Source organism: Octodon degus, unplaced genomic scaffold, assembly GCF_000260255.1.
Source record: "Octodon degus isolate 3935 unplaced genomic scaffold, OctDeg1.0 scaffold00156, whole genome shotgun sequence".
In the NCBI taxonomy this organism is placed as follows: Eukaryota; Metazoa; Chordata; class Mammalia; order Rodentia; family Octodontidae; genus Octodon; species Octodon degus.
The window spans coordinates 2,403,202-2,430,956 of NW_004524732.1; the positions used below are offsets into that span (position 1 = coordinate 2,403,202).

The 27,755-nt window shown below is 46.0% G+C and overlaps 1 protein-coding gene across 4 annotated transcripts in view; it reads left to right on the plus strand.

Annotated features, from left to right (window-relative positions):
• The window catches only part of Dab1 (DAB1, reelin adaptor protein), a 412,667-nt gene that overhangs the window by 282,805 nt on the left and 102,107 nt on the right, over positions 1–27,755 (plus strand). For all 4 annotated transcript variants that reach the window (XM_023702660.1, XM_023702661.1, XM_023702662.1 and 1 more), the window contains exon 4: positions 7,395–7,493. In XM_023702660.1, the coding sequence (XP_023558428.1) occupies positions 7,395–7,493 (99 nt within the window). The remainder of the gene's footprint in view (positions 1–7,394; positions 7,494–27,755) is intronic.

Below are 27,755 nucleotides of genomic sequence, written 5' to 3' on the forward strand. Positions count from 1 at the left end.
TTTCCTGCATCCTAGTTATCTTTAAGAGATCTTTTCTTACCTTTTCACTAGCTGCACCAGCATCTTCAAGATCTGAAACTCTGTCTTCACTTTCACTCAAACAGTTTTGCAAGCTTGTGATTGAGATTTTAATTTCCTCTATATCTCTTTGACTCTGCTTCATGCGATCTGTTTCTTTCAGGTATTGTTCATTCAAGGAATCCATCATTTTTCTAATCTCCTCTATTTTTTTTATCAATGTCTTCTGTAGAAGCAGTTATTACTTGTTTTACTGCAAAGTTTTTTGTCAGATTGGGTTTCCTCCCTATGTTTCTGTATTTGATTCTTTACTTCAGGTTCTTTGAGTTCAGAGAATTCTTTTTTTTTTATTTCAGAAAGTAATTCCGCTCTGAGTTCCTCTATAACTTTCTGCTGTTGCTTATTTGCTTTCAATGCTATTAATTCATTCATTTAAGCTGAGCTAGTGTCCTCTGTACTTGTTCTCGGTGGGCCTTGGGTTTCCTCCATATGTTTCTGCATTTGATTCTTTACTGTAGATGCTATTAGTTCAGGAATTTCTTTTTTCATTTCCATTCTGAGTTCCTCTATATCTTTCTGCAGTTGTTTCTTCATTTCAGAAGCTGTTGATTCATTGATTTCAGCTGTGTGATTCCCAATTTGTTCTTTGTTATTGTCCTCTGCATTGGTATGGGTGGGTTTGGGGTCTGAGATTGCATTTTGCTCCTTCTTGTTGTCATTTTGTATAGCACTGTCTTCTGACCTTTGTTCTAGAGCTTTGGTGAAGTTATAACCTTAGCACCTACTGAAAGTCAGGTGCAGATCTACAAAGTTTGAATTTATCCAGCTGTGCCTGGCTTGGATCTGGCTGCTGTGCTCAGCTCCTTCATGCTGCTGCCCTTGGGAGTGAACCTGTTGTTTCCCTCTGGCAAGATGTTCTGCTCCTGGACTAGCTGGGTGGTTCTGTGCCCTACTCCTTCTGCAGGGACTGAAGCTTCAGAGTTTCACCCCAGGCCTGTATGCCATTCCTGAGCTGAGTAGGGGGGAGAGGAAGCTCTCCCACACATTCATGGGGCTTGGGCTAGGGCTCGATCTGGGGGTCCTGAGAACGCGGCAGAAGTTCTCACTTGGTGGGCATGGGGGAGTCTGTGGAGTGGTAGGGTGGGTCCCAAGTGGGTGGAAGAGGGTCTAACCCCCACTGTGCCTGGGCTTGGACCAGAGGTCCCAATGGTGCAGGGTAGTTGTAAGCTCTCCCACACACTCACCAGGTCTGGGCTAGGGCTGGATCTGGGGGGGGTCCCGAGAATGCAGCAGAAATTATAATTCAGCAGGCATGGGGGTGGAGGGGCTGCAGAGTTGTGGGGGTACCGCAAGAGGGTGGAAGAGGGTCTTACCCACTCTGCGCCTGGGCTTGGACCGGAGGTCCCAACAGCGCAGGGTAGATGGAAAGTCTCCCACACACTAACTGGGCTTGGGCTAAGGCTAGATCTAGCATTTTTTAGTTTGAAGGCTATCCAATAATGATAACTCTGTTCTTCTAAGTTCAAAAATGAATAATAAATAGATGAAGCAGTTGGAGCAGTAAAATTCTATATTAAAGATTTATCATAAATGCTGGCCTGGAAGACGTAACTTAGATACACTGCCACTGTGCACATCATTCTTTCTTTCTTTTTTTTTTTTTTTTTTTTTTTTTTTTTGTGGTACCAGGGATGGAACTCAGGACCTTGCACTTGCCAAGCAAGCACTCATTCCACTGAGCTATCTCCGCAGCCCTAATTCCTGAATGAGACAGGCTATGCCACTTGTTCTGCAGGAGAGTTAGAGGATCACAGTCCTCCTGCTCCCCTCGGGCCCGCACTTCCCCAGCATAGGCCTGTGACTTCAGGTCAGAACTTGGCCCATCTACAAGCAGATGGATTGTGCATGGGCCAGAAAAGACAGAGCCTTCTGTATGCCACTTCTTCACACTCTTCTATCAAACAGAGCTCACCTGCAAAGCCAAGGTAGCCAGGGGTGGGCAACAGCGAAGGTCAGGATCCTAATTCTTGCTGAAGTCCCTCTTTATTGAGCAAGAAGGCAGGTAAATAAATGGAGATCTGCTCCTGACAAAACAATTAAAAGACATCAAGAAAACACTACCGCACAGCACTCTAAGCTGATTCTCACAAGTCTGAGGGAAGGTGAAAAAGCCTGTGCATCGTCATTCCCCCAGCCTCTAGGAGCAGAGACAGCCTTTCCCCCATCCCCATGATGGAGTCTCAGCGTACCTGATGGTCCCCTGCCTCTGTGAAAGCACAAAGGTCTTGGCGGATATGAGGTTCTGGTCCCTGAAAGTCTCCTGCCAGATGAGCATTGGCCCATTCGGCTGGCTGAGGCCTGGCAGTGGCTGCCAACCTTTTCTGTGAAGGTTTACAGGTATAGTGTGATGTGGTATAGTGGTGTGTGTGTGTGTGTGTGTGTGACCTGTAGTGAACGTTCCATCTGTCACCCTGCAGAACCACAAGGTCCCCAAAGCCCCACCAGTTTGCCCTGCCACGACACTCGTGTCAGATGCACTGAACTTATTGAGGGGTCCTGGGCCCCAGACGGTTGTGTTTCATTATTTGCAAGTTGTGGCAAAGAATGTTGACATTTCAGCTCCTAGTGGTTTTTCTTTAAGAAACACAGAAACATAAATGATCAGTTCCCCATTTGGCCACCTGCCCAGGAACGTCAGAGACAGAGAAGAATAAAATGGCCCTTAGCCCTAAAGAGGCTGACTTGCTCAAACTGTAGTGTACAAGAAATTTAAAAAGTGTTTTACCTGTGTCAGACTTTTTTTTGGTGGGGGGGTATTTTAGGAACGTGTCTACAGGGTGTTCAGGATCTCACTACTAGATCGGACTCGTAGTGATCCGCCTGTTTACAGCCTCCCAAGAGCTAGGATAACAGGTGTGTGCTACCACGCACCACGCCCCGGCTCAATTGCCATCTCAGTGCACCCTGGGGGTGGGGCCAGCACGGCAGGCCTGGGGATCAAACCCATGTCCCCTGTGCCTGTTTGCAGGTGCTTTAATCTGCTGAGCTATTTAGCTGGCCCTTGTGCTAGACTTTCTGAAGCTGGTTAATTTTCCTGCTTTTGGGAATCTTCTCTTGAATAACAGAGGTTTTCAAGGTGCTTCTTCATGCAAGTGTGAGTGGCCTGTCTACCTGCCAAGACATTGTCATCCTGATTGTCATCATTGTCATCATTATCTCAATTCCATTTTCAGGGAGAAAAGCCCTTTAGTGTCTCTTTTCATCTCGTGAGCTATATAGTAGCCTCCTTGTTTCATAAATGAGAAGTCTCAGTTCAAAGAAGAAATCTGAGTTAAAGCGTTTGCCCTGCAATCTTCATTTAATGTGAAAGAGCCAGAATTCAAACCTCAAACTCTAAAGGCCCCGTGTTTAACAAAATACCCCTTAGCACTTAATTGCATTCCGTTTTGTATTTGCATTTCATTTAATGTCATTCTCCAACTTACTTTGATATTCTGCCATTAAGTCACTGCCTAATGGCCACACATCATTGCCCTCTAAAATAGTCACCTTTCAGAGTCATTGGCTACAATGCTGGTGGTTGCAATTAAGACAGAGAATGAGCTCTCTCCAAGGCAGTGCCTTGTGCAGACACCTCCTGCCTTCTTCAGCCTTCCTGCGCCTGTGCCCAATACCTGACATCAGCAGTTAGACGAGAGGAGACCCTTGATTTGGTTCATGGTTTCTAAAGATTCAGTCCCTGGCTCCCTGGCTCCAAGGTGGACACATCACGGTGGAAGTGTTTAGTGTGAAGGCTGTTCCCCTCTGGGCCACCAGAGGCAGAGCAGGTTGGAGGAATGGGGGACAAGAAAGGACCAGGAACCAAATACAGATCCAAGTTCATGCCTCTGTGAGCTATGCAGAAACACCCAAAAATGTGTTATGAACCCCCTGGGTGACTCCCAATCCAAATTGATAATTCTTCTAATTATCACACTAAGAGCTCTGGTCAGGGTCCTGATCAGCACAGAACCACCCTGCAGAGGTCAGACGAGGACACTATAATAAAGGAGGCACCGTCAAAGCTAGGAAGCATTAAGATGGCAAACAAAGGTGGTAAAGCACCAAGTTTAATATCCATGGTGTTCTGAGACAACACCTAGGAGAAGCTTTATTTATTGGAATGCTGTGAAAGCAGTATAGATGAGGGAGAGAAAAAAAAAAAAAAGCCATCTACCACAGAGATAGACCAGTGTTGATGAAGACGTAAAGAAAATGTCTCTGATGTCTTCCTCCCACCCTCTTCTCTCCTGTCTTGTAGAGTGGATCCCACTAGAAGCCAGGGGAAGGAAGATGAGGATGCAGGGAATGTAGTCTGCAGTGGCTCTGGGACATAAAACAGGGCAGAGAAAGACAACTGCATTCCTTTTTTAATCTAGGAAACATGAAATTTAGAGGGAAATTAAACCAAATAAATAGAGGGTTGAGAATGGGGATTGCATTGATTCCATGGAGCCTTCTGGACCAGCATCCTCAGGCTCCTGTCTTCACGTTCACACTTGTACCTTACCTGTTCCACGAGATCAGGGGCGTGACCTCAAGTGCATGCACCACGCTGTCTGTCAGTCCTCTCAAAGCCCTTTCCTGTGTGTCATCTTAACTGATGCACATGGCATCCCCTGAGCCGGGTAGGGCAGTCCATTAATCCTGACTGGCCTGCTGACCTTTTCTCTAGATATAAATTTCTCCACTGAGACACTGTCCACCTGCGAGTCCCTTCGGATTATCTCCATCAATTATTTCACACAGTGCACAGCCAGGCCCTTGCTTAAGAGTGTCGATATTAGTACAAGTAATGATGACTGTCATGTACTGAGTGCGGCCTGCACTAGGAGGGGAGAAGTACTTTCATGTTAGAGTCCTTCTGCATCAAAGAGTTAGAGATCTACTGGCTGGCTCTGCTTAGCTATTTGCGGAAATGTTCAGACATACTTGCAGTAAGGCATGCACCACTGCATGGCTGCTTCTCAAAGCCTATTTTGCAGCTGCAAGGAAGAGTAATTTAGAATCAGAAAGGTGACTTTCTGAGTTCCAGGTCCTTTAGGTTTGGTGAGGTCACTTAATCCCTGACCTTCTGTTTACCTGCTGGTAAGAGGATGTTAGGTGGTTCTTCCAGGACTATCATATGGTCTAAATGATAAAACATGTAAGTAAACTTCTAGAAGATAGTAGCTGCCCAAGTAAATGTCTGATTCCTCAGATTCTAGTTTCTAATGACAGTGTACTAGGTCAGGTATCTAACATTGTGCAGAGCCTGGAAGAGGATGATGCCCACCTTGTCCAGCTGCCCCCAGCACTGCCTTGGGGACCTCTGTTACTTCTGAACAATGCAGTGACTCATCTTAGGGAAGTGGATCCCTGGGGCACACTGTAGTGGCAGGGCTGCCTGGACTCCTCGCAGCTTAGAGTCAAACGTATCTGATCAGATTGGACCTTCCCTCTCCCAGAGTTGACATCACGCATGTGGTCTTTCTTTTGCTTTCCATGTGAAGCTCACCCCAGCAGCCCTAAGCACAGATGCTCCAAGAACATGCAGGAGAGTTTTTCCTATTATTTTCATGTATAACCCTGTTCTTCGGGGATTTCTTTGCTTGCCTCTTGGAAGAAGCAAGCAAAGATGGCCACAGCATCCAGTTGGTTTGCCAGAAGGATTGCTAGTTGATGCTGCAGAGTCTATGAGCCAGACAGTCTGTGAGCACTCCCTGGGAGGTGGACATGTTACAGCTACTCTTCTTGGCCAGAGGTGCAACTCTGTCCCCAGAGTGTCTGGGAAGTCTGCTCTGTGCGTATTCAGAAGGGACCCCAGTGTCCTCTGACGCAGCCCTTCAAGTACTTTCCTTCCTTGTGATAGGCTCTTTTAGTCCAGTTCTGCTACCATAACACAGTACCCAGTGCTAGGTAATGTAAGGAGAGCAGGGGTTTAAATCTTGGCAGTTCTGGATGCTGGGAAGTCCAAGATTAAGGCACTGGTACGGTCATTTATGGTGAAGGTCTAATCTCTGCTTCTCAGGTGTAGCCTTGTTGCTGACTTCCAGAGAGGATGTGCTCTGTCTTCACATGGCAGAAAAATAAGTAGCAAAAAGGGGAATAATTATACCTTTTCTCAAGTGTTTTTCTAAGGACTCCAGTCCCATCTGTGAGGGCTTCGTCTCTGTATCTTTTTCACCACCCAAAGCCCTGCTTCTAAATCCTGTCTTGTTGCCAACCAAGTCTCTACCCATTAACTTGGAAAAAGACTTTCAAACTATAGCCAGAGACTATGTACTGTGTCTGAAAACCTGAGGTTAGAGGTTGGGGTAAGGTGGAGAGAGATAGCATATGTTATTTTACTCAAATCTGCCAAGAACACTGTTGGTTACTTTTCTCTCATTGCTGAGACAAAATACCTGATGCCCAAAATTATGGAAGGAAAGTTTATTTAGCTCACAGTTTGTAGACATTTCAGTTCCTATTTAGCAGGGATGATGGCACGGTGGAGGAGCCAGCAGCTAGGACAGGGGAAGGCAGCAAAAACAGCAAGCGCAAAAGGGGGAGAAAAGTAAGCCTCTTTTCCTCCTTTATAGTGTAGGCTCCCCACCCTCGTGTGGGACCTTTACACCCCATCATCTCAGTGCCCTCCTCCTGCACAGGATGAGGGCATTTACAAAGCACCCCAGCACCCTGCTAAGTGGCTTAGTTAATCTTCTAAACTTCCCCAGTTGACACAATGTATCACCCACTTCCAACACAAATTACCATTTCCTAAATTTGACCTGATCTTTCATCTGAGTTACTACCCAGAAGATGAAGTTCATCTCTTTGCTCCCTGAATGCCTGAGGCAGTGACGGGCTCTGCTCTCAGTACTGGGCCCACGTATAAAATAAAATGAAGTTCCCATCTCAGCGAGATTTCATTTTGTCGGCAAAGGAGGTCAGCGGGCAAATAACACGCAATGGCCGAGGGTGATCGGTGTGCTGCCTCAGGGGGCCAGAGGGAGGCGCTGACCTAAAGCACGAGTCACCTCTGGGATTCCAAGGACATACCTTGATCACCCCAGGGCTTCTCCAGAGTATCCACAGTGAGTTTACAAGCAAGCTACACATCGAGGCAGCCGGACACCCCAGAGTAGAGAAAGAGGTCACCCGTACCACTGCGCATGGGCAGGGAGAGAGCACTGAGTCGAGTGGCACTGTGCCCTTGCAGAGAAAGGCACCGTGCGCAGAGAACCGGAAGGGCGGAGGGGAAGGTGGGCACATGATTAGTGACGTTGGCTGGCGATATCTGGCATGGCTTTGTGACAGGAGGGAATTTCCCAGTGAAAACACTCAGGTGAAACTCGTGTCCTTCTTTTCAACAGGGTGTTGTTGCTGGCGCTCGTTCCAAAGGAGAACACAAACAGAAAATCTTTTTAACCATCTCCTTTGGAGGAATCAAAATCTTTGATGAAAAGACAGGGGTAAGTGAAAGAATCGCGCGGCAGTGTGAAATTGAACCCATTGACAGATGTGCCCCTGCAGCCTCTCCTGTCTGGGCAGGAATATCAAACAAGCATAAAAACACCTAACGCAGCTGACACACTTGATCAGCTGCGATCGTCCATCAAAGCGAGTCTCTTTGGTGACTTGGCCACAGTGTAACTGCGCTGTTCTCCTGATAGTGTCATTGCAATAAAGGTGTCACATCAACCCGGTGATCTAATGGGAGATTGATGGGCTTTGAAGAGCACTGATATTATGACAGTTTAAGTGATATTTCTTGATGCGCTGGCAACTTTGATGGGGACTTGCTGGACTTGGGGCGAAGCATCCTGAGTCTATTGAATGTAACCTGTAGCATGTTGCAGTTGCTGTAATCAAAAAGAGTAAGTAGAGTTCTCGATCATAAAGAAAATCTGTCTCAGTACTAGCAGGAAATGTAAAGACAGATGTGTTCCTTCAATCTACCAATGAAGACATTTGTGTTTTCATCAGCCTCATTTCTGCAGCTGACTCCCGACTCCTCCCCAGAGCTCTCCTGACACTGTACATCTTACTCATTGGTGGTAGGGAAAGCAGCAAAAACCCTTCTATGATCTTGTACTGAGAAAGAGAGGCTCCAGTGGATGCATTTTCCTTTTTATTTAGTCCTCTTTTTGCAGCTTATAAAATGCCTCTACCTGTGTCACCTCCTTTGAACTGTCCAGAGGTAACTGATTGAGTACTTTATATACCACTCATCTTCGAGCCAAGTGACTTGGCCTTGCTTATTTTGCATTACTAGTTTCTTTTCCTCATTCTGACTGGTATCATAAGGGTGGTAGGATTATAATTTAAAAAGTAAAAAGGTTTTTTCCCCTAAAAAAAATACTGCTCTCTAAATACCTACTGTGTGAAACAACAGTATTCATGACAGGGTTATACATGATAACCAAAAGGTGGAAGCAACCCAAGTGTCCAGCGATGCGTGATTGGATAAACAAAGTGGAGCATAGCCATAAACCGGAAGGCTACGGAGACTTAATTCCGACACATGGCTGCAACCTGAAGGAAGCCTGAAGATGGGATGCTGGTGACTTAAGCCAGGCCCTAAAAGGCAGTCCCTACAATTCTGCTTAAAGGAGGAGCCTAGAGTGCTCAAAACTGTGGAGACACAGGGGGAATGATGGTACCCAGGGCTGGGGAGAGCACGAGTGGTGTGGTACTGCTCAGCACGCGTGGGCTTGGGGACGATGAAAATACCGTTAGGGCAGCATGGTGGTGACTGTTGCTGCGGAGAGCAGATCACAGAATGCCACTGCACTGCACCCAGGAAAGTAGTTAATGTGCTAAATTTCATGTCGCCTTTACTTCACAATAAGACATAACATAACAATACAGCTTGTTGGGTACATCCCATATGTAAGATGCATCCGTGTCATTTTGCACTGTTTCATCCTCTCATCAATCCTATGAAGTAAAAATAGCTGCACTACTCCTTGGCTTGCTGCGCCTGCAGCCAAACACTGTGGTGCACTAGCATTATCTGGGGAAGAGACTGATGTTGCCCGCTGCTGTAGGAGTTGGAAGACACAACCCCAGCATCAGTGCTGGGGAGGCCAGGTTAGTGGAGTCCTCCAACAGCGTATGCATGCATGGGAGGGAAAAGTCACATCTCAAAAGAGAGTCAGGAGCCAGGGCTTCCATCCCTTATGAGGACCTCCTGCCATGGGCCCAATGAGTTCACGGAAGCCCCCTAATGTTGCTCTCCTGAAGACCACACTCTGCACAGCAACACTCGGGAGATGCACCCAGCCCTTAACAAAACCACCTCACCTCGAGTATAAATTACATGCCAGGCAGTCAGAAACCCTCCTTTTTGGTACCAGGATATTTAATCAACATGCACACAGTCACCCATGTGGTGTCGGTATCATTTTTTCTATTTTGTAGTTGGAAGCCTCAAAGACAGAAATGTTTGCATAACTTGTTGAACATCATGGTGAGCAGAGACAGGATCAGAACCCAGTCTGCCCACAAGTCCTTCTGCGCATCCATAGTTATCTCTTTGGATAGGGGAGTGTTCTTGTGAGAAAGTCAGTCAGGTGCTGCCTGTGGTGGAGCTTCCACAGGAAGCACAAGGAGGGCAGGGTAGGCAGTCAGTGAGGACTGGCTGATGTGAACACTTTCTTCTGGCTCTGAGCCAGGGCAGTCCCAGGTACGGGCACCTGGCTGTAGGGTGACTAAAGACAGGAGCCAGTTGGAGGCTGCCTGGCCCTGGATTGAGTTAGTTTGCCTGTCACAGTCATGGATCCAGACAGACCCTAGCTAAGCACTAGCTAACCCTGGGAGAGATAGTGTCTCCCTAATCAGAAATGTTTTTGTAAGATGTCAGACCATAATCATATTCAGAAAATTTGAAAAATACTTAGAATACAGCCCAGAGTACAGGGGCAAAATGGAGATTTAATCTCAGTTTGGCCTGAACCAAAACTCAGTGTCCTCTAGCTCCAGCAGACGGACCTCTTTGCAGATGCAAGTAGAGGGAGGTTAGAACACACCATTTGTACAAAGTGGGCCTCACTAAGCTGCTCCTGCCCCTGTCAAAGTATGTTTTTCAAAACGAAGGAAATAGTTCCCTTTCCTGGAAAGATTACATATTAGAGAACTGTGCTTAGTTTTGCAAAAGATCTTGGCAGGTCAAGGGGTATCCTGGTCAAGAGAATGAAAAAAGCAGGCTCTTGGGACTTCAGACTGCACTGGGCCAAGTGTGCCTGACACAGAGAGGACATCGGGGACCTAAGACACACAGAAGGAGGTGCTGAGCTCTCGCTGTGCTCAACCTCAGAGAGCACTGCTAGTCCTCCACCTCCCAGTGGATGCTAAGGAAGGCAGGTCAAGGCTCATTGAGAGATCCTTTCGCAATGATTTAAGTGTCCCAACATGAGGATGTCATCTCCAGCCCCTTCCAGCTCTGGCCCTGTCTATCACCATGACAACTGGTGCAGTCAGAAGGCTAAAGTGGAAGCAGGACCACCGGGACCTGGTGTGTTATCTTGCTGTGGTTCAGGCTGTGTGTGCATCACCATCTCATAGGCTGTGCCCAGTTAATTAAAGTCCTAATCGCATCCTTTATCTTCATCTACCTGCTCTCTCAGAGGTGGCTGAGTCAACTGGGCCCCCAAAAGTACAACCCAATCTTGGAGCAGAACTTTGGATTATATGAACACAGAGAGTACACTGATAAAATCATGTTTTTCCTAGAACTGTTTGGCTTGGTGGAGGAAATGTTAGATCTCTAGAGGAGAGTCAGGAAACAGGCAGTTAAGCGTGTACTCTGGTTCTGTCTAATGAACATCATCAGGCTCCCGCAGCTCCAAGCTTCTGTGACCTTAGCTTGTTAATGTTTGCCTCCACACAAGTGCTGGGGAAAATGGTCAGATGGACTGAATTTGTTTAAGTAGAGATGGTGAAAGCCTCAAGAGTTGTCCAGTAGAAGGAGCTGGCTCCACTGGGGAGCCTTGAGGAATAGAAGCTGGGCTTGTGGATAGAAGGTTCTGTTGGGGCAGCTCTGGTTTATCAGTGATGTCTTCGGCAGAGCTGCTCAGCAGTGGAATGGGCTGCTTTCTGTGTGAGTGAGTTCACCATTGCTGGCGGAATTGAGCCAGGACCAGATGATGGAATCCTGCTTGAGGGAGTCAGGTCATGGGTGATGTGCCAAGCAAAGCGACATCCAAGTTGATTTCTGAGGTGAGAATTTTAAGATTCTGTTTCTAACGTAAAGTACTGCCTATTGATTTTTTTTTGAAAGCCCTTTGTAGAAGATTATGAGAAGGAGCAGTTTGCAGAACCTTTGTCCCTGCCCAGCAGGGAACTGACTGAATTGTTCAGGAAGGAAATCTAAGTGAAGTATTTTTCTCTCCATATCAAAGAAATGGAAAACCAGGTCTTTGTCACTTGGAATGACAAATCTTGGTTGTTTATCTTGTCTAAGGTATTTTTGCTCAAGCTTGACTGCACTTTTTTTAAAAGCTGAGAAAAGAAACATTTGCAGAACGTGACAATAGCTAGAATTTTAAAATCCAAAAGCTGTCAAAAGTGTTTTGATCCCAATTAAAGAGACCCTTTGCTGCAATTTACACCCTGTCTTGAATTTCAAAGAATTCCAGATCCCAATCCTTATACAAGAAAATTTTATTTTATCATTAGCATGTTGAGGGAATAAACTAATGCTGAAAGCCCCTTGATTTTTCAGACCCTTGGACACTGCCAGTCTATCGAGCAGATCAATGAGAACACAGACAGCATCACTTTTGTGGCAACTGCATGATGGGTAAGAACAGGAAGAGAAGAGATTTTTCATAGCAATGTGTTCTTAGATCTTCAGGACCGACCAGTAGACAGCAAGACTGGACCGATGTCATTTCAGATTAGGAAACCGAGGTTGTGAGTGTGTTCCTGACCTGATAATAACTCAGAACAGACCTTCCAACCCAAGGTCTCAACCTATGCAGTAAATCTCACTGGTCTGATCTGTCATCATTTATAATTTGGAAAATTCCTTAGAAATGTTCCCATTTAATGCCATAAGAAAGCATAAATCTTGCAGGACCTTAAAAGTCCAGCTATTGGTATTAGGAGGGAGTCACTGACAATAATATACCAATTTTATACATTATTTCCTTTTGTACATACTCCAGCCCATCCAGCATTATCTTTTGCTGCCGCTGTTCTCAGTTCCATTCTGATAAGCTTTGCTGAGTGAAGTCAGAAAGGTAGAGTTACAGCTGGGACTCTGTCCAAACTTCAGTTGTCCTGAGAGATGGAGTGTTGACGGGCTGAGCCTGTCACCCAGCCATTGCATGTTGCATACTTCCCATGCCCTGTGCAGCTCTGTTGTGGACTTGTAAGAATGGGCAAGACATCATCCCTGCCCATGAGGCATCCAGAGTCTGATGGCAAAATCAGTCTCACAAAGAAGGAGGGACAGCTGTGTCGGCATAGGATGAATAAAGGTGTCCGTGCTCAGGAACTGGAATCTAGCTCTGCCTAGAGTATTCCCAGGAATTTCACAGAAGAGGGCGCACTGGCTTGGCCATGGAAGAGTGAGCTGGAAAAGAGAGGTAAGTTGGAGAAAGCAGTGTTTCTAAATGTGTAAATGTCTAGGAAAGTAAGACGTGTGTGCGTTCCTTCTTTCCTTCAGGAAATACTTGCTAAGTGCCTCTGTCAGCACAGGTAAATAAGGGCCTATCTTCACATGCTCACCACTGTTGTCTCTCCAGTCAGCACAGTGACCCACACATTGCAGGTTCCCTATAACCTGCATTGCTTCCCCAGTGCAGTGACTTTGTGACTCAGGACCTGCAAAGGTAACAGAATAGGTAGGGCATAGCAGCAAACCCGAGAGAGCAAAGGCACAAGATTCACTACTGTCCCACATAATATACAGGTTATTGTGCTTTAAATGCAATGGCTACACCTAAATCTTAGGACAGATTTAATCAATCATTCCCCAGAGAAAAGCCACATTTCATGTTCATTGTATCTTATCAAAAATGGATATATCCATACTTCAGGTCAAACTACATGTTGAGGCATGATTTGGGGAGAGCAGCTGAGGTAAGAAGGAAGATGGGAAGCTCCCTCTTGGGGGGAGTCAAGGAGGAAGGCGGGGCTCGGCTACCCCTCGTCCCTGGCGTCCTGCCGCCCAGTGGACTGGCATGTGTGACTCATGCGTGAGCACAGTGTGAAGGCCATCGCTGGTGCCTTCTGTGGATCCAGACTCCTCGGGCACCTCGCAGTCCTTGAAGGCCTCACTGCTCTCCTGTTTGTAGTTACAGCAGCACTGTGCTACGCATCCTGTTTCAGTCCCAAAGGCCTGATGAGTACTAGAAACCGCGAGGACCAAACACATCGCTTTGCCTGAAAAGGGTAGCGAGTCAGGAGGCCATGGACATGGTTAGCTTCTAGCCCACCACTGAGAACCAAGCAGATGCAGAGAAGTGGAGTAAAGTGTGTGCCGTCAACGTGTGCAAGTGCTGGACTCAGAGGGCTTCAGAGCAGTCAAGCACCGAGGTGCAATTATACTTACTGTAACACCGGATGTGCAAACGAAGTCTTTTTATCACACATTCATGACACCAAATTTTCTGAAATGCAGCTACACCCTGAGGAACATGTAACTGGTTTTGTTGGACTGTCATGGAGGCCACTGGTCAGGTGGGACAACCACATTCCTGGGGTGCTCTTCCTGTTGAAGTGGCTTCCTCAGCCCGGCTCCATCTGCTTCCGGAGGGTGCTGGCCTTCACCATGACTCTGGCTTTCATCCGTCTTCAGTCATGTCTCAAACACACAGAAGGGCTGTCAGCAGCACTGAGTTAAATGCCCTCCTAAGCCCATTCATTCAGTACACGGAAATGGAGACCTATGACTGTCATTGTATTCTTCTGTCGTAAACAAGTATTTATGCAGAGAAATCCACATAACTTTCTAAATCAGAGACTATTTTTTATTTCTCCTTTAGGTTATAATCAGGATATTGTGATTCATGCCTAGATTCAACTTTATGTGTATAGGTAGATTATATAATTATTTCCAGACAATGGAAGCAAGATTATAAAATATTTGGTATTAACGGGTGTTGGAGGTTAGTTAACATTGACTAGAAGAAGAGAGGGAATTCAAGTAGGGACAGAATGTAAGAGAAGTGTGGTAGGAAGAGGACAATAAGGACTACTCAATTGATAAAGAAATAAATAAGAGACAAAGATGTCTTAGCTAGATATTAGAGCTCGGGATGCTACACACCAAGGAAGTATGCTTCACCATATAGATGGCAATTAAAACATGAATAATGTACATTTTTCAGCCTCAGAATGTCAGAAGATAAAGATCCTTAGGAATGAGCTACCTGCTTATTTATAAGTGCAGAGATCTCGACCCTGAGGAAGGGTGAGCTCTGGGACCTCCCAAAGAACGATTTGCAAGTGTCTCTAGGTGGACACATGCTGCACGTGTCTAAGTCGCCCTCTCGGACCTGGAGGGGGAAAGTGTCCCCTCCTGCTATTTTTTTTCTTTTCCATTCTTTTCTTTTTATAGTCTTTCCCATGAGACCACCCTTGTGTTCCTTCTTGTTTTCTTCAATGTCCTGAGCCCTCACGTGCTCCAGTAGCTGCCCTAGATCTACTGAATATCAGAAAGACCAAACATCTACAGAGAAAAAATTAGCTTTCTATATGCTCAATGTCATGTTGGGTGGTGCTGGGCCTTGACTTAAAAACCTGAAGTATTTTAGTAACTGCTCTCTCAGGAAGCTGCCTATGAGATAATTTAGAGAACAGAGCCAGTAATTCCTGACAGAGGAGAAAGCAGGTTCATAAGCCCCAAGAAAGTGAGACCACGGACTAGAGGAAGCTCCCTGCTTCTGGGTTTCTGAGGTGTTTACTGCTGTTCTCTGAGTGGCAGCGGTGGTGAAGAAGTGCTTTCTGTAAACTTTAAAGGTAATATTCATCTGTGAGGAAATGTGTCATTTATTAATACCATGTTTCAATACTAACTGCCAACCACAGTGCTAAGAACTGCATGTATCTTTTCACTGAATTCTTGAAATGGATGTGTCAGTTATGTGTTCGTATCCACGCTTAACACGAGAGGTTCAGTGATGTCACCCGCTTTTCTCTGCCAGCTTTGTCCTTCCAGGGCTCCTTTTTCTTATAGATAAGGAGAAGGCTGTATAAAATGTGCTCAAGCTTGTACAGAATGGGTTAAATCTCCAGGGCTGCTTTTATTAATGACCTTCAACCCAAGCTAACTTGTTCTCCCTCAGTTTCCTTTCTATAGCCCAATCCATCTAACTCGCCTTCTTCCCCCTCCCTTTAAAAGTTAAAGGTCTTCCCCTGAAGAGGACCTGTCTTAAATTTCTATTAATTTAGTCATGAAAATATCTCTGGTACACCTACTGCCTGCCCTGGAATGACTTCAGGGATTTAGGTACATTGGCCAACAAAGGAAAGTCCTTGTCTTGCCGAGTTTGCCTTCTTAATCATGGGAGGCAGGAAAGAAACAGCAGGTGTGTGTTCACATTCTCTCCACCTTAGCCCTGCATGGTTTTATACTATAAAAGTCCCTGGAAGAAGTAGCTTCCCAGGGACAACCCACTCAGGCCCCCCTTCTGTCACTCTCTTGGACAAGAACTCTTTTCCTCAATAAATATATTCTGCTCATAAAAAAAAAAAAAAAAGACAGACCTGCAATCGCACTGTGGAGAAGGAAACCCTAAGGCAAGGTCAGCCATGTCTCCGTTGTATTTTCTTTGTCAGGGCAAAAGGTCATGTGAACGTTGTAAACCTCAAACATCCAAGTGCTGCGGGAGCTTCCGGGAGATGAGAGGATCAGTTGAGTGATGGGGAAGACGCTGCTGAAATGCTCATCTGAATTCCAGCCGCCATCACACTCTGAGTTAGGGTTGTCCATGTCTGCCCCTCCCCTCTTTACTGAGAGGGTTGCTTTTTGTTTGCTTGCTTGTTTGTTTGTTCACTTGTTTTGGTTTGGTCTTTTTGAGGCAGGGTCTTGCTATGCATGCAGTTCAGGCTGGCCTTGAGCTCACTGTGTAACCCAGGCTGATCTCCAGCTTACAACAATCATCCTGCCTCAGCCTCCCAAGTGTTGGGATTACAGAGGTGTGCCACCATGCCCAGCTTAGAGGGTTGATTTTTTTATTTGAGGTCCACTCTTTACTTTTCCATCTCACTATTTTAAAGTGTGTGTGTCGGGGGCTATGCATGTGGTACTGGGGATTGAACTCAGGGCCTTGTGCATGCCAGACAAGCACTCACCCAGTGAGTTACGTCCCCTAGCCCCTCACCATTTATCTTAAACTTAAATGTAAAGCTCCTTTTCCCTGACTGTTCCTTGGTGATTTAACAGGTCTTCTGTTTTCTTCCAAAGCTGCCCCTGCTGGGAGCGCTTTGTACTGATGGGTAGTACTGTGATGGAGCGCAGCACTGTGGGGTGATTCTTTGTGTTTCTCCTTTGCCCTTTGCAGCAGGCCACAGGTGGTGATGCATGCAGAGTTCTGGCTGTGGACAGAAGTCCATTCTTATGGACAACAGGGCCTAGATTAAGGGCACCAGGGCCTGGCAAGATGCTCCTCCCAGAGGAGAAACATGCGGGGGACACCCAGGTGACCAGGCACTGTGGGCAAGGGTGTGGCTTTGCTGCCTGAAGCCTGAATTTGAGGACTCCACCACAGACTGAGGTGGGGCAGAGGAGGTGGTGTTTGTATAGGCCCAGCTCCCCAGCTCTCGCTGCCAGAGCGGTACGCACACGTCACTCCAGACTTCATGAATCGCTGAACCTATTAGAAGCTCAGCGTGTTTCTTTGAAGTAGGAAAGAAGTAATTAACTAGCCAACCTTCATAATCATCTTGTGAGATAGAGGTCTTCTCCTGTTTTATAGACGATAACACTGAGGTTCAGAGAAATGTGGTGGAATTCAGGGTGCCTCAGCTAGAGAGAGCCCGTCGTGCTGTTTCCTATGACCAGAGTTAGTTGGCAGAAACAGGGAAACGAGTGTTGTGCAGGATGCTTGGCTGCTGCCTGAAGCAGAGCGCCTCAGCGAAATGCTCCCAGCATGTGTGGTTTTGTGCTGTGTAAGTTACTAAGCATAGGTATAATTGATCCTAAGATTATTAGCAATTTTAGTTTAATACCTTGTGTTTTTGTATCTCATACTTAGTCATTACTACTTTCTTGGGCTTTTTACCACTTTATGTATAGACTATGCCAAACTGGTAAAAGGATTTTCATAAGTTGACACTCAAAATATGAAAAATAAGAAGAGTTTTCAACAAGAAGAAGAGAGAAATACTGAGTATGAATGTTCTGACGGCAGGAACTGTGGCTAGATCTTCCTTGCGTCTCCTACTTCTTGCTCAGGCCTTGGTTCCCAAGTCAGTATTGTTGGAACGCCCCTGAAGCCCTAGCTCTAGAAGCAAAGAGCCTCTGATTCCACTCTGTGCCTAGCTGTCCATCAGCTTTCCCTTGTTCTGAGCAGCATCTCACCGGTTGTCACTTGGATGCAGAAAAGAGCAGCTCGGTCCTATCTTTCTGGGGGCTTAGTGATGTCATCCACTTTTCCTAGCCAGCTCTGTCCTTTGCAGAACTCCTACTGATAAAGAGAAGGCTGTATAAAATGTGCTAAAGCTTGCACAGAATGGGGTAAATCTCTAGGGCTGCTGTTATTAATGACCTTAAACCCAAGCTAACTTGTTCTCCCTCAGTTTCCTTTCTATAGCCCAATCCATCTAGCTCACCTTCCTGCCCCTCCCTTTCTCCTCTCCTGCTTTTGTGTGCATGTAGATAGCCTCATCTTTTTTTAGGTTGCCATATATATTTTCCCAAAGACACTATAGAGTACCTATCATGCATAAGATGTGAAGTATAACCCACTATGAAAGAGAACAGTGCATTGCATAGGTTGACAAGAAGTTATGGGCTCACCAAGAAACTAACATTTATTGAAGTCCTACTATTTATCCAGCACTGTATTAATATTACAGTACAAGTTTTTGGAGGATGGAAAACCTGCCTGCTTATCTGCAGCACTGGGGAGGCTGAAAACAGGAGGATCACTATGAGTCTGATCTATGTAGTAAGACCCTGTCCTAAATACAAAAAAATAAAAATAAAAATTGAAAGTGCAGACTGTACTGGCAGTTGTCTAAACTTGAGACATTTGTAACCTCACGTTGAAGAAGAGACAGTTCATCTGTGTAAATGGCTAGAGTAAGAGCAGCTGAGACTCTGAGGTACAGAAATGCGTCCTCTCCCGACTGCCGGGCAGCGTGATGCAATCACCCATGTGCGTAGACACACGCACTCTTTCATGTTGACTCTGCACTGCTGAAGTCTGCGCCTGTGTGCGCACCCTGTGCCCTCCTCTGTGTCCTATGGGACAACCGCCCTAGAACTTAACAAAAAGTTGCTCATCTGACACAGCGATAAAAAGGTTCTCTTCTGTTATACTCTCTTTGTAGTTTTCAAAGCACTCTCCCTTTGTTTCTTAAGCTGATCTTCCCATTAATCCTACAAGGTACATACTATACACACCACTGTACCATGACAGATCTGGGGTTTGGAGAGGTTAATTGCCAGCCCAGAGCCACACAGTGGTAATTGATGACACATGGTCCTTATTTGCACTTAGTGCTTTTTTGATTCATAAGAGCCACGTATTTATTGCAGAGATTTATAAACTATAGAAAAGCCACAGAGGAGAAAATACCAATCATCTGAAATTCCATCCCTTAGACATAAACTCACCTGATAGCTCTAGGATCTAGGTCTCTTTCATCAGTCTCAATGAATTATATAATTTTTAAAAGTTGAAATTTTATTTTAAATGCTGCTTTTAGCCTTTTTAATTATCCATGTCTTTCCTTATGTTAAATATTTCTCTATATCATTTTAGTCCCAAAAGCATTCTAGTGTATAAGTGCAGTACACAGTATGCATACCATACTGGTGACTTGAAGGTTGTGTTCACAGCTCTGAGGACACCTCCGCACACCTCTGCACATGACTCTTCCCTTTGGTTGCCCTGGAGAATTACTACATCAGCATGTATGTCTATTGTAAGCCTTAAGATACTTTTTGGTCAAACTACATTCTAGAAAGTACTTCCAGATGTCTGATCCTATCTTACCACTCCATATTTGCCAGCATGATGTGTTAAACTTAATTTTTAAATTTCTCATATTGAACATTAGTTTTAATGCTTCGTTTACTATCGCCATCTACTAATACTCATAGGTCATGATGCAAGAACAGTATAACTGGAGTCCGTATTTCACACTTAAAGACTAAAGGTCACCCAACTTTATGCACAAGTATGAATGATGCTGGTAGACATTAGGAATTAGCTGAAGTCACATTTCTCTCATGGGTTTGGCTTAGCAGTTCCCAGGATGTTAACTGTCTGGACCACCAGTTTGTCCTTCCTTACACACTTTTGCTGACCTGTGTTCAGTACCATTGAATATCCATGTTCTAATGTCTCTGAGAGAAGAAACTTTGACTAAATTGCTAGAAGATTTCTGTGTTTGACTTTCAAGCAGAGTAAAATTCCTTTATGTACTTATTCCTTCACATAAGATAGTAATCTTAGACAAGCCATCAGTTAGGATCCTAAGTTTTCTCCACTGTGGATTGGAGAGGCCGTCCAGGCCTTCTTTGGAGACCTGTTACAATAATTCAGAGAGAAAAAGAGAGCAGATGCATATGAAAGTTCTTTGCAAATTCAAAAACACCATGCTGCAGTGCCCTGTTATCACAGGAGAAGAGTTGAGTTGGCACTCCAGATACTGACAGATGCATGAATCTCCTCGTTTCTGTCCTTTGTTCTAATAGCTTGGTGTTGCCTATGGAGAAGGAGTTTCTACAGCAAAGGCAAAGTAGCTTATTCCCCACCTGGGCTCAAAGTTAGTAGACTCAGGACTGGCAGAAGTTTGCTTACCCATTTCCTTTCTTGAGAGAGTCCCACCTTCCCATGGTACTCAGCACGTTGGTTTTCTGCCCAGGGTGCAGCAGTTGCTACACAGGTGGGGTGTCTAGGGACCTGGACAGACCTTAAGCCACGTGAGTGAGTCTGTTTGTCTAGCCTCAGGGTTTTTTCTGCACAAAGCTGCCACTGTTTTTCCTTCTTTTCATGAAACTATGGCCATCACCGGGAAAGTTAAGGTCAAATATTCCACAAGGTGTCAGATTCTATCCGTAAGAGCCCTAGCTCTCACCAGAACCTTGGAGAAGTAGTGCTTATTTTCTTGATACCCTCATCTGCAAAGATGAGATTTTTCTAGTGGACATTTGCTGACCATGCACTGGGCACTGGATACAAAGATGGATACAATAAATCCCTTCCTCAGCAGGGCTTGTGGCTGGGTAGCCCAGAAAGCAGCCACTCACTGCAGTGCAATGTGCTAGTAAGGCCCACTGACCTTACTTTGGGTTCACATGCCTGTGCTTCTCCTATTGACCTGACTGATGAAACCAGCAGGTGATACTTAGTGGATGCATACAGGTGATGGTGGTAAAATGGTAATATTCCACCAGTCCAAGCTGCATAGCAAGACCCCACACCAAATAACTAACTAACTAATAAATAAATAAATATTTAAAGTGATCAATTTAATGTTTCATATATTTTTACAACAGTTTTTAAAAGTTATGATTGGCTGTTTCATGACACTATTATCTTTCTATAAGAAGGGTCTGCTCAAGAACCTTCTCTGAAGTAAGTTCCATTTTTGAGCTGAGACCAAAGCTCTCATCAGTGTATGCCAGGCTATAGATAGAAAGTGGTTACTTGAATGTTAAGTAAATAAAAGGTAGCAGAGGTTGCGTGTTGTCACTGTGTCAGACTGGTGTCCACTTACTGTGCATAGAAGCAACTTCAGACTTTGAGATGAGTGTTGAGCTTTGTGAGCTCATGCACGTGCAATCACCTCGCATCCAAAGCTGAGTCTTCACCCTGTGAGCTGTTATTCACTGTCACTTCGTACAAACTAGAGCCAGAGAAGGTTGATGCTGAAGAATGAGCCTGAAGTGCCTCATTGCACATCAAAAATTACTTTAGAGGATGGTAAAGGAGCATCTGATCAAGAACCTTGCCTGAGATAGAGTCATTTTGGACTTGCCTTTTCTCCCGATCTCTGTCATGAAACCCAAAAGAAATGGAATAAGGAGATAGTGTGGCCAACCAGTTGTTTCCCAAGTCCCCTACAGAATCCCAGGCTCTTCGGTATTTTAACCTGGAAGGGGGTTTGCTATAGACACCAGCCCACATTGCTGGGGATGGCCACATTAGGGCCTCTCCCTGCCCTAATTTCCCTGTTCCTTGTGGGAACCCCTTCTTGTGCTCTACTACAGAAGCCATTGATTTGTTCATATACGAATTCTAGTGACTTTGGTTCTGCCACAGCTCCGAGAGGTCCTCTTTTAGGAGTCTCTGCTTTATTCCCCCCATTAGGATTTGCTGATAAGAAAGATGCATTGTAGATTTTATTGCCTTGTCTACAGAGCACATGTGACAGCTATAAAGTACATCCGTGTGTAATATGAATAACTGTCAGGGTAATTGATAAAGTCATCTGTAGTGGGGCAGCTGGGATGGCATTCTTAGCAGCTGAGGTGTCTGAGTGCTCAAGAGGAAGAGGAAAGGCACTAAATAAATCTGGTCTTTCAGAAATTGCTGCCATTTTAAAAAAAAAAAAAAATAGCCAGCTAGAATCCTTAGGCTTGCATTGCACTTTCAAGTGTAATTATTTTACATTGCAATTCATATCTGCTGACACATTGGAATCAACTCAAATAAAAGAATGCCATAAATCTTGCATTGTTTGGGTGGAGCATATGTTGGCTTTGGAAGAAATCACGGAGAGGCTGCTCTTCTGTGTAAACAGCTAAGGGGAATCAGGTTGCTGGAAAAGACACTGATCCCCTCGAGCCAAACGGCCCAGAGCAGCCTTTGGCCTCAGTTTATTTATCCAGGGCAGTGACAGGCTTACTGCTTCCACTTCGTAGGCAAACTGTAGCTGGCCATTATAATAAAATTAATAGCAACCATCATTAGTTCTATCATTTACTGGATTCCCGCTCCGTACCAGCTACCTGTGTACACCAGTGTTTTATCCTCAAAAGAGCCTGACGTGAGAGGTATCACTAGCTACACCAGCTAGTTAGCTTCCTTATTCACATGGAAATGGAAATGACTCTACTGTGCTGCGTCGCCAGGCGGCAGATGGCTTCCCATAGTGACAGCGCATGCGAGAGTGGCCCGTGGGCATGTGCCAGAAAGACAAACAGGAAGGACGCTTTGCAGTAGCTCATCGGTGTCAGGAGAGCAAGAAGCGCTTGCTCAAGACAGCACTAATCGCTTCTTGGGAGTGGATCCTTACAGCTCAGACACCTCTTAAATATCCTCTCAACGCCACTCAAGATGAGTGTTTGGGGGGGCAATGAGGACGCAGCCCCCCGGCAGTCCTTATTCTAACTATAGTGCCTGGAAGGCGGCAGCTATCTCTCCATCCCTGTCAGCCTTTCAGCCTGCTCAGAGCTGACAGAGATGGTGGGACATCCTTCCCTGGTGGAATCTTTTGCCTTCACCCAGGATCTGCCATGAGCTCAGTGCCTGCTGCACCCTGTTCCAGGTTAAAGGAATGTGGCCCCTTTAGACCTCCGCCTGGTTTCATGGTCTGGCCCGCACTCCCTTCTCCACCTGAGGAGCATCTGCTGGGTGCAGCTGTGCACTCACAGGAGTCTGGTTGCGTGATGAGTGACCGTTGTTGGCTTTTTCCACGGTGGCATATATTTCTGCTCCAGCTGTTTTACAAGTAGACTGGATCAGGAAGACAAAAAAAGAAAGAAACAGAGGCACCAGGTCTGAGCTTCAGGGCAACTGCATGTGCCTTATTCCTCAAACCCTGTGCAAACTCCTCCTTGGAAACCCAAGGCTGGTCCTCAGTGGTGTCAGACCCCACCACAGCCCTGGCTCCAGGCTCCGGATCCATCCAAGTATAGACCTCAAGTCACAGGGCGATTCCACTCCTCACCTTCTCAAAATCCTACCAGTCTTTTATACCAAATGGTGGAAGGGAAAGATGCCAAGATTTTAGGAAGGTGTCCACTGTGAAGGCACAGAGGAAGCTGAGCTTACAAACCGAGCAGTGCTGGGAATCCCTGAAGGGCCAGTGGAGAAGATGAAGTTCAGTCCTCTTTCCATTTTGGAGCTGTGTTTCCTTGGAAGGTTACTCCAAAGCTCCGGGACTTGGTTTCTCATGTGTAAGAAGCGGCATAGACTGTGCAGAGCTGCAGGTTTGTGCTGTGCTTGTACAGGCCAAAAATGCCTTGGAAACTGCAAAATTGTCTTCACTGCTACAAAAAAATGGAAAGAGGGCAGCACCAAGAGCCCAAGATTGCAGTTCATGGTATAGCTCCACTACTGCAGCTGTGGTAATTCTTGAGGACCTAACCTTGCAGGCTTAGTTTCTTCATCTGTGAAATAGGTATAATAGTCTTAATACTCTAAACCTGTTATCTAATGTTCGTACTACTCCAGTATTATGTATGTGAGAGTATTTGTGGAAGACCTGAGTACTGCAGCTCTCAGCCGTCACTGTGGACTTAGTCACTGTGTTGTTGCAGAGACAGCCCGCTGGTGGTTCTTGTCCTGAGATTGCCCACTAAAAAGAAAGAAAACACCCTTTACTTTACAGCACAAGATTTTTCATCTTTCTCGGTCAAGCGCTTCTTCTCACCAATTTTGTTTCTTAACTGGAAAGAAAACTCAGGAGAAGCTGAGGTCAAAGTCCGGTGGCACGGGGCTCTTTCCACGCAGGTACGAATGAGAAGCTCTGCAGCTGCCTCGGCCTCTCGCTGTGCTGTCTGCCAGACACTGCGCAGGGCTGCGGGGAAGGAATTCAGGCCTCTGTTCAGGATAAATGCTGGTTCTGCTCTATACTGGAAGATGTATGCCAGAGCATAAAGAGACTTCTCTCCACGGAGCCGCTGTTAATTCATAGCAGTTATGGAGAGCCGTAAAAAGCCACCTAATTACTTCTTCCCCCCGCTGTATATTTCAAGGATGGCAGGATGCCTAGCAGGTTCAAGGCACATCTGGTATTCAAACCATTGGGCTGTAATCGTTCTCCCCTACCATCTTGTAACCATCAGCTTTGCCTGCAAGGGAGAATATTGGCCCCAGGAACGGATTTATCCTTGGCCTCCCTGCATGCTTGTGTGAGGTGGGGGATGCTGAGCTGTGCCCTGTACCTCAGCTAGCATTGCCTGGCAACCTGCCCAAGGAGAGCCGTGGATCTTGCGTCTGGATGCAGTTCGAGAGTCTGTAGAACAGCTTCAGGAGAAGCTTGCCATGGTGACTGCGCATGAGGGGAGCAGCCTGTGAGAGTTCCAGCCTGCCTTCAGAGAAGGTTCTCATGGAGCATCCTGCACTCCAAGATGGGGTTCCTGTCCCTGAGCACAGTTCGTTGAGCTTTGGAAACAGCAGTCACACCTGCCCTGAATGCATTCGTGATACCTGATCGTTCATGGCTAAGGGCACATGGACCCCGAATAACAGCTGAGCTGTAGAGGCAGGAATTACTGAATCATGTCCCCCTCTCCATACTGAATGGCTTTCCAGTAGCGTGACACGGTTACAACATTAGCTCGGTTCACAGGCCCCTTGAAGAGAGACACCAACCCAGCCCAACTTTAAGTGACTATCTTACAAGAAGCCTGTCTCTTCAGGGAATGGCCCATTTCCTTACCACCCAAAGCAAGGCCAGCATTGTGCAGGTCAGTCACCTTTACCAAGACAGCTCAGAGAAGCTGCCCAGTGCATTACCTCTCCTCCCCAGCCTTTCCCTGAGTACACGCCACCGCCATCCCTTCCTGGGTGCCTGGGAAGCTTCAGGCCATGCTAAAAGAACAGGAAACCCTGCACACACTCCCCTTGGCTAGGCACTATTTGTGTGTTGATCCTGTTTAATTCTCCAAATCACTCCACCATGAACATACTACTATTATCTGCACTCTGTAGCTGGATATTTTAAAGCCCCCTTTCAAGAGGGAGGCACCATGGTGGCCGAGATTTGAAATTGGAAGAGTTAGAATCAAGTGAAACATGAGAATTCAGGTTTCTCAGTCACACCAGGGTACATGGAGCCACTGCCTGCCACGTTAGACAGCGTGGATACAGAACGTGGCCTCCTCACAGAATGGTCTGCTCATGAACACAGCACATGCTGGCCTATGGTGAGCGTTACCTTGTCCCTCACTGAGTTTCTACTCCATGCCAGCTCCATGTTGAGCATTTTGCAACCCCCAAATATTTTCAAAACTAGGTGGGATTGAAAGCATAAAAGCTTTGAGGCCTAGTAGTATTAAATGACTTGTCCCGAGATTCAGGGCTGCTAGGTAGCCCTGCTAGGACTAGACCTGGGTCTGTCTGCCCTGAAGCTGACCTCCTAAACCACTGCACTGTGCCCAATGCAACTCTGTATGCCCTGCAGTGAGTACCATTCTCGTGTGTGTGTATGTGTGTGTGTGTGTGTTTTGTTTGTTTGTTTGTTTGGCTTCTTCCCAGAGCCCCAGAGTGTGGGTGTGGACTGCAATCTTGGGTAGGCCCTCAGGCATTTGAAAATGTCTATTATCGCCACTCTGTAGCTGGATGTTTTTAAAGCCCCCCTTCAAAAGTGAGGCATCATGGTAGCTGGGAAGGGGCAGTAGCTACATGGACCCCGGGGGTCAGAAGCTCTCTTCTGAGCTGGCATCCCGGTTCTTGGGCTCACCTCCCTCAGATTTTCATCTCTCTGCTAACAGAAGGGCTCTCTGCTTCTTCTCGGTCAGGAGGAGCTGGCTGCATCCTCTGGTTGCTCTGAGAGGGTAAGCAGTGCACTTCAGAGTACAATGGATGCGCTAGAGCACAGGGCCCTCTCTCTTCCCCAGGGAGCTGGCCTGGGGTGAAGGCTGGCCGTTCCCTCCACTGCTGCAGTGCTGATCAATGCGGCAAATACATCTGATCGACTTCTTGTCAGAGCCCCATTTCACAACAATGGACAACATCTTCTGTAATTTGAAAGCTGATTACAGACCTGTGGTCCTGCTTTCTTTGGAATTTCTCTCTAAGTGAGAGCCAGAGCTTTTCCAGGTAATTCCAGTACATTTCCAAGGATGTTTCTTTGCCAACCCCATTCTAAGTGAATCTATTAAATTACAGCAACTGAACCTGGCAATTCAGCCAAGAAGGAAATGGCACCATCTGCATTCTACTTTCATTCGTTAAGAACTCTGACCCTAGTAAAAAGATGAACTGTCATAAGCAGTGTTTACTCTATTTTCTTACGTGTCTGTGGTACTCTGTTCACACACAAATTCTGCCTTTGCATTTGGTGTAGCTGAAAACCAAATACAAAGTGGCCTAGAGTATGCATGAAACTACAGGGAATAGTCTCCAGTTCTACCTTCATGCTTTGGTCAAGGAAGGAAATTTAAACAAGGATCACCAACAGGGGGAGACCAAGTCACTTTCCATGGAGATCACATCTTATGGTTACTCTAAGGTATCACCCAAAACAACAGGGAAGTGTACCAGTGTCTAGTTGGCTTCCACCCTAGGAGTCTGCATTTGAGTTCTTCGGCCATCCTCAGGCCTCATAACGAGGACAAGGTAAATACATATCCTCTGTGATACCACCCTATCTTGGAGCTAGCCAATTGTGGATGGAAACCTCTCCAAACTGTGAGCCAAATAAACCTTTCCTCCTGTAATCTTGGTTGTTGGGTATTTTGTCGCAGCAACAAGTAACTAAAAGGGCCAGCCAAATAGCTCGATGGCTTAAAGCACCTGCAAGGAGGGGCAGGAGCAGGGATCCCCAGGCCTGCTGTGCCAGCCCCGCCCCTAGGGTGCGCTTTGACTGATTGAGACTGGGCATGGAGACCGGGCATGGTGACTTGTGTCTGTAACCCCAGCTCTTGGGAGGCTGTAAACAGGCAGATCACTATGAGTCCAATCTACAAGACCCTGTAGACCCTTCCCTAATATACAAAAAAAAAGTAACTAAAACATCTACCTTATAAGATTTTTTTTTTAAAGGGAGGATCTACAGAGTGTTCAGGGTCTCACTACTAGATTGGACTTGTAGTGATCCACCTGTTTACAGCCTCCCAAGAGCTGGGATTACAGGCACGTGCCACCATACCAAGTCTCAATCTCAGTGCATCCTGGGGATGGGGCTGGCATGGCAGAACTGGGGATTAAACCCCAGGCCCCTGTGCCTGCTTTATAGGAATTTTTTTAAAAGACTCAGCAGGGTATCTTTTAAAACATCAGTGGCCAATTTTTATTGAACACATCACAGGTGTGAAAACCAAGATGAAGCATGATGTAAGCAACTTGCCTAACCTGCTCCAGTACTTAGTGGCCAAGCTGGGTTAGGCACCAGATCATTGCCACAGCCCACTGCTTGGTGTAAACAGCTCTGGCCTCAGTGACTCTGCTCTCCATCTCCCCAATTTGACATATATTTCTCATGCCTGTCTGACACCACTGTTGCTCTACCTTGTCACTTCTGCTTCTTGCCACATGCACTAATTTAAAATCGTATTGCAATCTACTGCATTTGTCTTTGTCATCATTTCTCGAGTGATTTGTTCATCAGCTCAGGAATGATATCTTCTCATGTTTGTACCCTTTGTGTCTAGCATG